At 41.0% G+C, this 13,810-nt stretch overlaps 1 protein-coding gene across 4 annotated transcripts in view; it reads left to right on the top strand.

Moving 5' to 3' along the window:
- The window catches only part of KLHL3 (kelch like family member 3), a 276,374-nt gene that overhangs the window by 175,168 nt on the left and 87,396 nt on the right, over positions 1-13,810 (top strand). For 3 of the 4 annotated variants that reach the window (XM_055389111.2, XM_004042559.5, XM_063706795.1), the window contains one exon: positions 8,573-8,679. In XM_055389111.2, coding sequence (XP_055245086.1) covers positions 8,573-8,679 — 107 coding nt within the window. Of the gene's footprint in view, positions 1-8,571; positions 8,680-10,801; positions 12,429-13,810 lie in introns of those variants that run through there. The other variant, XM_063706796.1, reaches the window with a different exon arrangement.

The raw sequence follows: 13,810 nt of genomic DNA, 5'->3' as shown, positions 1-13,810 counted from the left end.
TGACCTTGAACACCTGAGTTCAAGCAGTCCTCCCACCGCGGCCTCCCAAAATGTTGGGATTATGGGCATGAGCCACCATGCCCAGCCCCCTTTTCTTTAAATAATTTTTTAAAAAGACATCCTGAGTTCTCATTACTTCTGTTACAAGTTACTAGGTTTTTCTCTTTCCCCAAAAGCATTGACTTAGATTTAGCCATCTCTAACAATCCTGCTTCTTCTTCTCTTTTGTATAATTCAGCATTTGTCAAACTCTGTTCTGAGAAATGCTAGTTCCCTTAAGATGCTCTGTGAGAAAAAAGAGCTCTGTGCCCCAATGAGTTTGAAGAATGCTGTATACTGTACCCCTCTGTGAGGTTCATAATGCATACTGGCATATTAAACGCTCTGAGAAGTCCTGCACTAAACTTGTCTGACCAAAGGTTTTCCACACATATTTGACTATAGAGCCGCCTTTGGTGGTTGTTGCATATAGACCAAGTGTTTTGTGAGATTTGTTTTGGGAAACACTTTTCTAATACCAGTCATAGTCCTTTGCTGAAATTTAAGTGAATAATCTTATTCTCCCTCTTTTTGTTTTTTTTCAAATGGACCACAATCTGTATATATTTGACTGGCTAGGAAAATTTTAATTCAGGTTTAGGCATAGATTTTCCTATCATTTTTCTTTTAATTTTTCTTTTGTAAAAGGAATATATTTATTATAGAACATTTAGAATATACAAATGAGCAACAAGTCATCTATAATTTTATTACATAGTGGTAACCATTGTAATACTTTGGACAGTATACCTCTCTTCTTTAGAATATATGTCTCATTGCAAAAGACATTGTGGCACAATAAAAGTCTCTACATTCCTTAGCTTAAATCATTTTAGCAAAATATTTATTTATTTATTTTTATTTTTTTGAGGCAGAGTTTCACTCGTGTGGCCCAGGCTGGAATGCAGTGGTGTGATCTCGGCTCATTGCAACATCCACCTCCCGGGTTCAAGCAATTCTCCTCCCTCAGCCTCCCAAGTAGTTGGGATTATAGGCACCTGCCACCGCGCCCAGCCAAATGTTTATGTTTTGTATAGCTAATGGCTACAAGTCTGTAGCTAAGACCAAGATTACAGTAGCTCAATGTATAGAACTTACAGATTTTGTAACTTTGCATTTTGGCTTTGGTTTTTGTCTATGTTGCTTAAAAGGTTTTGTGGGTTTTGATGGGTGCCGGCCCACCTCCATTCCCATCTGACTGGGAATGTTTAAATTGGCTGTAAGTCTTTTGGCTCTAAGTCCTTGGCCATAGGGGTCTCACCAAGGGACAAGATGGACCTGGGGCAGGCAGGCACACTGCCCTGGCAGAGATAGGACAAAATGAAAGTTTGGCCATCAATGCTGCCCCTGGCAGATCTTGTCGAAAAGGGTGAGAACGTAAATTAAAAATAAAATTCTAAGCCCCGCAGGGACTGAACAGACCATCTTTTGGCCAAGGGGACCCCTGATTAACTTTGAAAATGGAGTTCTCAGCCATGATGGGAAGGGGGGTTGGTCAGACCACCTCTCTTGGTAACTGTGACTAAGCTTTCCTCCCTAAGGTTCTAACAAAAGCCAGCCCTTTCAAAAGACCCCACCACTGATATCAACAAATTTTCTGACACTGCCCTTACTTTTTTGCCTAATAAGAGACCACTGACCACAGGAGTGGTTCTGGCTAGTCTTTTTTGAGAATGTGCAGTAAGGGGTTTCATGGCCTCTGCTTCACTTTTTAGTGTCAGAGGACTGAAAACTCCACCCTCTGATCACCTCAGTTTTTGAACTTGGAGAGCAAGAACCTCAATTGCACATGTGCATGTTTCTCCTTTCATAAATATTCATGGCTCCTTCTATAGCTTATTGAATATATGTATTTGGCCGCCTTGCTCAGCATAAATTCCTGTTTCCTTTGCCCCTCTCTCAAAGTATCTTGTTTCTGGCTTCTGGCTGGAGGCTGTGCTTCCCAGCCTGTCAGAATAGCCACCCTGCAGGCTGTAACCTTTATAAGAAATAAAGTTTCCTCTTGTTTTAAACAAACAAATGAACAAACAAACAAACAAACAAACATATGCCTTAGTTGGGCATTGGAGTTTGTAACTGTAATCCCAGCTTTGCAGGAGGATCACTTGAGCCCAGAAATCTGAGGCCAGCCTGGGCAACATAGTGAGACTCATCTCATTAAAAAAAAAAAAAAGAAATTTACGTCTCAACCTAACTTAACACTATATTGAACACATTTTTCTATGTCATTAACTGTTCCACAATATTAAGTGGATCAATTATATTCTATTTTTGATTTTTTTTTTAAAGACAGTTCCCTGTTGTTGGATGTCTAGGTTTTCCCAGTTCCTCATATAAATAACTCCTGCTGTGGTTATCTTTCTAGCCATATAACATAGTGGTTACAGACATAGACTCTGGCTTCAAATCTTGGCTCTAGTACTTATTGTGTGACCCTAGACAAGTTAATTAATCTCTCTGATCTCACTTTTGTCAACCATAAAATGAGGCTAATAAGAGTACCAGTCTTGCTGGCTTGTTAAGAAGATTAATGAATGAAGTGCTTAAAACAGTGACAACACATATATTACTGTTGTTGAATACTTGTACACATTCATGATTATTTGTATAGAAGAGAAGTAGAATTGCTGATTTGAACAGCCTGTAGAATAATAATAATAACTATTCCTTAGATATTGTTGTGAGATCCTGGCACATAATGAATATTCTGTAAGCATTAGCTATGATGATGATGATGATGATGATGTGCTAAGCACTGTGCTAGGTTCAGGAACATGGCAGGAGATAAGAGGACTAAAATCTTGCCCTTAGTGAAGCTTGTATTCGCATGTTATTGAAAGGCTACATCAAATTCCAAGGTATTTAAATGGCTAACTTATGAAAAATAGAGTGGAAAGGGGAGGCAGGGAGGAAGGGGGTCTGCATTGATACTTTATTGATCTGAGTGAGTTTAATGGGAACTAGAGAGAGGCTGGGTATACTTACAGAGGCCTGGGCTAAAGCATCTTGCCATCCAGGGGTTAAGCTAATGAAATGTTACATGATATTCCAGGGATTTGGGATTATTTCTTGCATTGCTTTCACATTCCCTTCCCTTAATTTTAAGCTATTTTAGTTCAAGCACACATGTTCTTTGCAATTTATGAATCACACAATTCATGAATTTCCTATTCTTTTTACCTCCGTGGTAGAGAATGGCTGTTGGCATAGTCACTGCCAAGCCTTCTTCCTCCTTTTGCACTTTGTTGCTCTGCTGTGGCCAGACCACAGCTGCTGCTTCTGGATGGCAGAGCTCTAGTGACTCTTACTCCTGACTTACCATCCAGCCAGCAAATGGGGCTGTGGGCCTTCTTAGAATAGCACATCCTAACCAGGCCTGAAAAGAAGGGGCAGAGAGAATGGAACAACCAATGAGTAGAATCCACATGCAGTCTTTCTTTTCTCATTTTGACAATTTTAATCTCCCATTTCACCATTGCAAACAGTTCTCTGCTCTCATCTTTTTTTTTTGATGGTCTGTCACTATGCTTTTATTATTGTTATGAACCATCTTAGCATATTGCTTTCTGTTTTTCTTTTGGTAACAGCTTTATCAAGACATAATTCAGATGCCATACAATTTACCCGTTTAAAGTTACAATTTAATGGCTTTTAGTTTATTCACAGAGTTGTGCAACCACAATCTTAGAATATTTTCATCACCCTAAATAGAAACCCTGTATTCTTTAGCAGTCATCCCCTCCATAGTTTACCCCATCCTTACCACCACTCCCCATCAGCCCCAGGCAACCATTAGTCTACTTTATGTCTCTATAGATTTGCCTGTTTTAAAATCATACAATAGGTAGCCTTTTGTGTCTGGCTTCTTTCATTTAGCATAATGCATTTAAGGTTCATTCATGTTGTAGCATGTCTCAGTACACCATTCCTTTTTATTGCAGAATAATATTTCATTGTATAGATATACCACATTTGACTTCTGGCTATTATAAATAATGTTGCTATGAACATTCATGTACAAGTTTTTGTGTGGATGTATGTTTTTATTTCTCTTAGGTGTATGTCTGGGAGTGGGATTATTGGGTCATATGGCAACTTTAATCTTTGGAGGAACTGCCGAACTGTTTTCAGAGCAGCTGCACCATTTTACATTTCCATCAACAGCAAAGCTTCTAATTTCTCCACATCTTCTCTAACACTTCTTATTGTTTGTGCTTTTGATTATAGCCATTCTAGTGAGTGTAAGGTGGTATCTTGTTGTGGTTTTGATTTGCATTTCTCTGATTGTTAATGATGTCGAGCATCTTTTCATGAGCTCTTTGGCTATTTCTATATCTTATTTGGAGAAATATGTGGGGTGGGGGAGGGGGGAGGGATAGCATTAGGAGATATACCTAATGCTAAATGACGAGTTAATGGGTGCAGCACACCAACATGGCACATGTGTACATATGTAACAAACCTGCACGTTGTGCACATGTACCCTAAAACTTAATGTATAATAATAAAAAAAATTCTCTTGTTCATTTTTAATTAGGTTATTTTTCTGTTTATTATTGAGTTGTAACAGTTTGAGTTCTTCACATATTCTAGATACAAGCTCATTATCAGGTAGATGATTTGCAAAAAATTGTTTCTCATTCTATGGATTGTCTTTTCATTATCCTGATGGCATCCTTTGAAGCACAAATGTTTTAAATTTTGATACCTAATTTATCATTGTTTCTTTTATTGTTTGTGCTTTTGGTGTCATATCTAAGAAACCATTGCCTTATTTGGAGTCATGAAGATTTACCCCTATGTTTTCTTCTAAGAGTTTTTATAGTTTTAGCTCTTGCTTTTAGATCTTTGAGGCATTTTAAGTAAATTTTTGTATATGGTGTGAGGTAGGGATCCAACTTCATTATTTTGCATATGGGTATCCAGTTGTCCCAGCACCATTTGTTGAAAAGACTGTTTTTTTCCCAGTTGAGTGATCTTGCTACCTTGTCAAAAATCAATTGAACATAAAAGGGTTTATTTCTGGACTCTCAATTTTATTTTATTGATCTATATAGCTATCCTTATACTAGTACCACACTGTCATATTTTTTGAGATAGGGTTTCATTATGTTGTCCAGGTTGGTCTTGAACTCCTGGGCTCAAGCAATCCTCCTGCTGCAGCCTCCTGAGCATCTAGGATTATAGGCATGTACTGCTGCACCCAGCTACACACTTTTTTTTTTTTTTTTTGCTGGTTATTCCTCCCCTCAACCTCTTAACCATCTCCCATGTCTGAATTCCAGGACCATGTAACCACTTGCCTGCTTGGTAACGTTACTTATGTGTCCAGTGGGCAGCTCAAACTTAACATGTTCAAAACTTAACCTCTAATCTTAAATGAAATATTATTTTGAAAAAAGAAGATATGGAGGAAAAGTGAAGCAGACAATTGAAAAAAAACCATTTTTAAAAATTTTTTTTCGAAATATGAAAAGTTAACATTTGCTAAATATTTACTATTAGCACTATACATTATCTGATTTACAGCACATGTCAATTCTGTGACACTCTGGAGACGTTGTGTACTTGTCTACACTAGAGAGTGGTGGGACAGAGGTTTGAGAGGCTTGAACTCAGGTGAGTTTGATTTGAGAGCCTGAGCTCATTCCTAACAGCTACATTGTACTTTTCCACAAATGGCAAAGTGTCTAGTCCTACTTTTCTCCCCTCAAGATGGAGTAGTGTGATAGCTCAGAAAAAAGGATCCCATAGGATCCCAGGTAAATTGAATAGGAGTGCTTGTGAGCCATGCAGTGCTTTAGAGCTACTACTTCCCTCTTCCATGTAGCATGGATACATAAAGATGTCTCCAGTGTGCAGACAGGCTTCCCCACCCCCAGGGAAAGCCCATCTTAACTATTTGGCAAGTTTCTTTTGGCCAATTTCCCAGGTTAGTGTTTCTCTGGACTTAAGATACACTTTCCACCCATCTGAACTGCTGTCATTTATTTGCTTAACTGGATTCTCCATCTTTATTCTTCATTCCCTTGTGTTTCTTTCCCATTTGTTCAAAAATTGTCAGGCTCCCTGGGTTTGTGCAAGATAACACACCCTGACATTTGTTTGTTCAGCTCCTAGCACTGAACATTTGTTCAGCATTTCTGACTCTTCTCTGCAAACAATTTTCTTATTAGTTACCAAAAAATATAACCGGTTACTCTTTTTTTTTTTTTTTTTTTAGACAGAATCTTGCTCTGTCACCCAGGCTGGAGTGTAGTGGCATGATCTTGGCCCACAGCAACCTCCGCCTCCTGGGTTTCAAGCGATTCTCATGCCTCAGCCTCCCTAGTAGCTGGGATTACAGGCATCTGCCACCACACCGGGCTAACTTTTTTTTTGTATTTTTAGTAGAGAAGGGGTCTCACCATGTTGGCAAGGCTGGTCTCAAACTCCTGGCCTGATGTGATCTGCCTTCCTCAGCCTCCCAAAGTGTGGTTATTCTTAAATAGCAGTGATAACTCAATTTTCTTCCTAAATGTAAGTAGAAATGTCCAAGATGAGTCTATTCATGTTGGAAATACAATTTTAGAATAAAATTTAATGAGACTAAAGGCCGTTTTCAGATGGCACCTGTAATCCCATTTGGCACCCATGATATATGTCCCAAAGGCAGCTAAAACAGGTGAGAAAAATGGGGTGAGCTTATTTGCCCATGGTCTCATAGCCAGTTAGGGGAAGAGCCAGTTCTGTTCCTGGTTGCAGTGGTTTATCCTGATACAGTTGGTGATTAAGGTCTGCTATCCACTGCAGGGTAAGGTCTCAATCCCCCGGTTTTGCCTCTTGCTGTCCAAAGGTCTCACCCTTCCAGGAAGCCTCCTTAAAGATACTTTATTCCACTTCCTGTCCACTTCTCCCTGTTGGGGCTAACCTGTCTTCTGTCTTTTCTCATTCTGAATGTCAGCCAATCATGAGGCATTGTGGTACCATGGAAAAGTCACTGTGTCTGGAGTAAGGAGAACTGGATTCAAGACTTAGGCTTCTGTGGCTTTGGGCATCTTTTCACCTCTCTGAGTTTCATAGACCAGATGATCTCTAGTAGCATTTGCAGCTCCAGCCTTCTCAGGCCTTATGATTCTATTTCTCTGATATGTGAACCTAAACAAATATCTCAGTAGTTGACAGTGACTTAATGTGCTACACCAGAGATAGCAAATATGTAGCTTTTCTTCCATCCATCAACCATGGCAGACTCATTAATTGGCCTCAACATTCTCACACAGAATCTAGTCATGACCTCAGCCTTCTCAAACCTGGGTAGTGTGCCAAGTAACCACTACCATTGGCTCACAGTTGAAGTGTGTTTGTCCTCCTTGTCTTTCCTACACTCTCTAGTGCTTTAATCTCAAGGAGGGATGAGTGGTGATCAGGATACCAATGAAGAGCATGGGTTCTGGGCTTCAGCTGCCTTCATTTAAATCCTGTTTCCACTGTTCCTTTTCTGTGTGACCTTGGGAAAATTACTTCTCTGGACCTCAGTTTCTTCATTTTTAATATAGGCATAACAATTAGCCCTATCTCATGGGGTGGTAGAGAGGATGAAGTAATATGTGTAAAAAAAGTGTAAAAAAGTGCTTAGAACAGTGCCTGGCACATATAACTCAATAAATATTAACATTATATTGATAACAGGCATGATAAGAGCTTAGAAGAATGATGAAGGAAAAATTCTTGGGTTGATGGGAGCTCGTGGCACCCTATCATTCTCTAAAGTAGTCAGATCTCTATTCTGTCTATGAATGTGGATTGATCACATTTCATTCATTAATTTATTTATTCAGTAAAAATTTAGGGTCTACTATGTGCTAGGTATGCAGCCAGGTGTCTAGGATACAACATTAAATAAGACAAGTCCCTTTCTGAGTTGGGGTGACAAACAGAAAGGTAATTACAGTATTTTTAATAATTGCAGTGATTGGAGTTTGCACAGGGTCTTTAGGGAGCACTGTGTTTGCAGGCAGAGTCTTCTTGTTGAAAGCGTTAAATCTGGGTCGAAAGAGAAATACCTAAGGCCGGCTTGCCTCTTACTGGTGTTGCATATACAGTGGGTCCCTTGGGGGAATTGTTAGTACTTGGTCTTGCTGGTGACACACTTCAGTGGTGTGCTCATGTTCCTCAGCATTCATTCAGTCACTCGAATGACAGCCCCAAGCTTTTGCCACTGTTCCCTGAGCCGCTAAACCCCTACTTCTCAATCTGAACTGATAGAATTGGGGAACAGAGAGGTGAAGACAAATGAAGCAGCCTGGAATTTACAGCCACAGAGTAGTTGGATCTCTCCATGGACCTTAGGAAAGCATGAATGTCAGGTTTATCAGGGACTTGGAAAAGTCAATGAATCCACCCCCCTCCGTAACTCAAGATAGATCAAGTCCCTGTGACAGCTTTGTATAGTGATAGTGTGAAATCTGGGTGGGAGAAAAAAATACCCTTGTAAGATGAGGGTAGGTGTCCTTGCTGCAACCCATCCTGTCCTCTCACTGGTGTCTTACAGTAAACAGCTGTTGTGTGACGTGATGATTGTGGCAGAAGATGTGGAGATAGAAGCCCACCGTGTGGTCCTGGCAGCCTGCAGCCCCTACTTCTGTGCGATGTTCACAGGTATGGTGAGTGGCCACCATTAACCCATGGTTATGGGGCTGCAGCCCCACTGGGAGAATGTTGGGGGTGGTGACATGAGGGGAGGGAGGAAAAAGAAAGCCATTAGCCCACTATGAGGGGCTTCTCTATGCCAGATAGTGTGCTTTGTGCCATGGAGGACTTGATGGAACCAAGTCCAGGCCAGTTGGGCATGTAGCCCTTGTCCACCATGAGGAAAAAAGGTAGACTCACATAGTCCATTAGTTCTCAAAACTCACCCTGCACCATAATCATGTGGGGGAGCTTGTTAACAATGTAGACTCCTGGGCTCATGGCCAGGTCTTCTGATCTCTCACTTTGCAGATGGAGGACACTGAGGCTGAGACAAGGGAAGAGACCTTCCCAAGGTCACAGTGAATGAGTGGGACTTGGCTTCCTGGCACCTGGCCCAGTGCTTTACTAGCTGGCCTACCTATTGTCCTTCCCTAGACCTTCATTCCAGACAGGGGCCCTGGGCCTCCTCTAGTCTTTACAGGAGTGGAGGAGATTTGGAAAAATGATGATGGGTTTTGAGGGGGATGAGAAATAGGTATAATCAATATCTGGCATTCAGTTTCAGCACCTTTGCCAACTTTCCAGGGTCCCTGTTTACTGGGCATGCCCAATAGCCTTGTCCAAATATTTCCCATCTGTTAGTTCTGAGATTGAATTACCTGAAACCCACAGGCTGCGCTTCCTGTCTGTAGTTTCTCTCAGCACCTCCCCTGAACCAGGTACTTTCAGTGCTCTATAAATCACTGCCGACAGAAGGAGGCCATCTGGGCTTGGTGAGACCTCCAGACTGGGTCAGGTGTCCCTTCTACATGCTTTCCAAGTGTCTGTGCCTGCTCTGTGTATGGTGACTGTCACCCTGCATTCTTGTCTGTTTCCTGGGATCTATAATGCCCATGCCCTGTATCTCATGTAACTGACTGCTTTTTATCCTGCAAATGTCTCCTCAGGCAGGCCCCCTCTCACCACTCTGGCCATAGTTCCACACCAGGCCTCTCTCTATCCTATAACTTGACTTCATCTTTTCATAACATTTATCACCATCTGAAAATCATCTTGGTTTGTTGTTATGTGTTTTTTACCTGTCTCTCCTCACTAGAATATAAGCCCCATGAGGACAGGGATCTTGTTGGGCTTGTTTGTTACCATGTACTGAGCACCTGGTACATGGCAGGACACAAATATTTTTTAAATGAGTGAGTGAAGTATCTCCTGCACCTGACTGTGAGCTTTGGGCACTTGGGGAACATGTCTTGTTATTGTGGAATCCTCCATGCCTACCACAGGAGGCGGTGAATAAGTGAATGTCTGAAGAATGAACACAAGCTTGCTAAGGATGGGTGAGTGCAGGCATATTTTTGCTGAATGGGCTGTAACCCTTTTCCTAATATGGTACACAGCTGGGCAAGACTGGTTTTGTTGGGAGAGACTTGGCACTTGTGCACTGAGCCCCCTTGGCTTGTCATGTGAAGGAGCTGGTCTCAACTTGGAGTGGTGCCTCTGCTAAGTGGACCAGGCTACTCTTACCTTACTTTCAGCCTTGGGCCAGGAATTTCACACTGTAGCCCAGAAAACTAGCTAAGTTCAGTATCTGGAAATTTTGAGCTGCATTCCCTTTTGAGTTGTCCTAAACCCTAGTTGCAAGGCCTTTATTTCCTTTTTTCCCCCTTTCCTTCATCAATCTCTATTTTAAAATAGTTCATCTTATCTGCAATAGTTATTTAGCTGTAACTTCAATAAATAGCTCTGCCAGTTATTCTTTGTGTGTGGAGTTTGGAAAGTTCAGTGTTGAGAGAGGAATCTATTTGGAATTGCAATGAATTGTCATGCTGGCTCCACTTTTTGTTAACGAACTTGCCTCTGAAGTAGCGGAAGTGTCATAGCAAAACCAAAGTGATTTTACAAATTGGAAGAAAAAGTGCTTCTGGGGCATTCTTAGATTCTAGGAATGGAAGGGACGGGAGAATCAAGAGAAGAAAGCAGTGTAATGCAATGCCCAGCCCAAGCCTTCCATTAAACCTGGTTACCATCCATCCTCCCACCCGTCCATTGACCCGTCCATCCAAATATTATTCACATGTGTTTATTACAGGTAAAAACCAGAAACTGTGGGCAAGCAAAAAGTAAAAAATTACGTGTACTACAACATCTAGGTAAGAGTATGGTTTATATCTTTTTAGATTTTATATTTATAAATGTATACATATACAAAATATATATTTTAACATAAGTTCATTTAATGTGTACAGTTGAATAGTCTTTTTTTTTTTTTTTTTTTGAGACAGAGTCTCACCCTTTTGCTCAGGCTGGAGTATAGTGGTGCAGTCTCAACTCACTGCCACCTCCGCCTCCTGGGTTCAAGTGATTCTTGTGCCTCAGCCTCCTGAGTAGCTGGGACTACGGGTGTGTGCCACCATGCCTGGCTAATTTTTGTATTTTTAGTAGAGAGTGGGTTTTGCCATGTTGGCAAGGCAATCTTGAACTCCTGGCCTCAAGTGATCCACCTGCTTCGGCTCCCAAAGTGTTGGGATTACAGGCATGAGCCACTGCTCCCAGCCTAAATAGCCTTTTTTGATGTATGTATTTTTTTTTTAATTGCTATTCATCTCCCTGGAATGTTCTCTCCTCCATCTTTTGGCCTGTCTGACTCCCGTTCATCCTTCATTACTGCTTAAGCATCACTTCCTCAGGAAGGCCTTTTATGACCTCTTTGGCTTAGGTTAAATTCCTTTGCTACTTACTCCCATGGTACTTTATACTTCTCTTTAGTATTACTACTCATCTTATTACTTCCTCAATGTTTGATTTCCCTGGCCAATCATACGCTTTATAAGGGTAAGAACTATACCTTTAAAATTCACCACCATGTCCCTGCTGCCTAGCATGGTCTTCCATATAGCAGGTGATCAATAAAAATTTGTTTAATTGAGCTTAGCAATATATAATGAATATCTTTCCATGTCAATGAAATTGCAGTTACAACCTAATTTTAATGCCTTCATAAGATTCCATTATATAGACTCTAATTGAAAATTCATTTCCTTCGTTGGAAATTATAGTTTTATGTAATATTTTGTTATTATAAATAATGTTATAATGGGCATTCTTGCATCTTAATCTTTATGTACATTCCTGATTATTTTACTAGAATAGATTCCTAGAATAAGAAGTACTTGATTAAAAGGTATGCACACTTTGAAGACTTTTGAGACATGTGCCACATTGATCTAAAGAACAGTTGTACCAGCTTATGCTCCCATCAGCAAGATATCTAAGATTTATATATTTTTAAGGCCCATTGGCTTTGCCTAAACCTTGGTAAACAGATACTAAAAATCTCCAGTAACATTGCAAAATTTTGTTCTAATTATCAGGTTCAGCTTCAAAACGTGTAAAATGCATTGTGTGCTGAGAGTAAGAGGCTGACTCTCGTTAGATCCATTTCTATCAGTATGTTTAAAGCCAAAAGGAAAGTAAAATACACATGGCTTTCTTCTGACTTGAGTTGTGTGATTATGGTCTTTTACTCAAGCTTAAATGTTTTTATTTGTTTGTCTTCCGAGTTCATGTTGCCCAAATGTCCTGAGGTGGTTCCAAATACCAATCCCACACTTCTTGACCATTGTCCTGTGGACAATAACTTGGAATAAATGTGAAACTGAAGTCTGAGTGCCCATCAGAGAGTGTCCCAATCCAACCAGTCTATAAGAAGATCTGGGGTGAGCAGTCAACCTATTTGCCCTTTACTGCTTTCAGCATAACTTGAGTGGGGAGGCCAGTAGTGCTGTGTTCTGCCCATCTTTTTCCTATAAAGATGAAATATCTAGGACTCATTCCCCATCCTCCCCATCCAGCACCTCCATCCCAAGGGAAGCAATTTTCCCAAAGTCTCCTCATCAGTGTTTCTCTCTTTATCATGCCCTTTACCATGGCTTCTGTATACTGTAGTATTTGTACTCCATATGGGTCCCTGCCTACATGTCATCCAGATACAGCCCCCATTTTATGGTGTTAAAGGAACTGAGGTCTACAGAATATATGGGCTCAGGGTCTTATGCCCATAATCATGGCTAAAAGACACTTGGGCTTCCATCCCAAATGAAGCCCTGGGAGTGATCTGTCCCACTCATCTGGTCATATTGTACTGTATGTAGTGGCTGATTTAGATTGGTTTTTGTTTTTTAAAGAGGAGTTACTGTCCAGTTTTTATTAGATTTAGGCTGATGTTTGGTATCTTTGAATATATGGTAAGTAGAAATAGAGAGGAGAGTTCAGGAATGTGCTGGGGGTGAGAGACAAGGGGCTTAGACTTGGAGTAGGCACGAATCATCCACAAGGCAGAACCACGAGGGCCTGGCTGTCTTATTCACTTCCCAGGCATGAAGTTCCTTCCACAGAACTGTTGTTTCACCCTTGCTGCAAGCCAGACTCTACCAGGCCCTGGCCTGTGGCTGTGTCTGTGTTCTAGTGTTTGTATGGTGTATTGATGCCTTTGAAGAGCTCTGCATAACATGCAGCTCAGCAAAACTGAATACAAGGCAATGGACAATGAGAGAAGGAGAACTAGGGAATAGAATTCTTTTCTTAGACAAAGTGGGCCTTCAGGGAGGTTGCAGAGTAATAGTGGTAGTAGATAGGGTCTGGTTTCTGAGAGTTTTGCCCCTGAGGAGTCAGGGATTAGGTAGAATAGTTCAGAGAAAAAGGGATGGAGGTGTCAGAGGCTGCCTGGGATGAAGGAGCAATGGCTTCACCTTCCATGTGGCTATCTTCTAGAGTTAGTCACTTTTGGGCTAAGTGACAGTGACATAGGGCTTCTTCTTCCTGTCCCTATCATACCACAATAAAGTCAGGCATCTTTTTCTGGCTCCAGAGACCCAGATTTGAAGGTGAGAGAGCCAGTAGTCCTGTCTAATAATGTTACCCTTGATGCAGAAATGGCAAGTTTCTTGCGCAGGAATTTGGCTTGTGATTCAACAGAGGTCTGTGTGGTGCTCAGGAATAGAGACTGCTATTCACTCCCAGTGGTTTCTCCATTAAGGTGCAACTGGTTTGACCAAGATGGTCTGAGGTAGACTTGTTTGGGTTTAGAGTAGCTCAGCCT

Source organism: Gorilla gorilla, chromosome 4, assembly GCF_029281585.2.
Source record: "Gorilla gorilla gorilla isolate KB3781 chromosome 4, NHGRI_mGorGor1-v2.1_pri, whole genome shotgun sequence".
NCBI classification, from domain to species: domain Eukaryota; kingdom Metazoa; phylum Chordata; class Mammalia; order Primates; family Hominidae; genus Gorilla; species Gorilla gorilla.
This window is presented reverse-complemented; position numbering and strand designations above follow the sequence as displayed.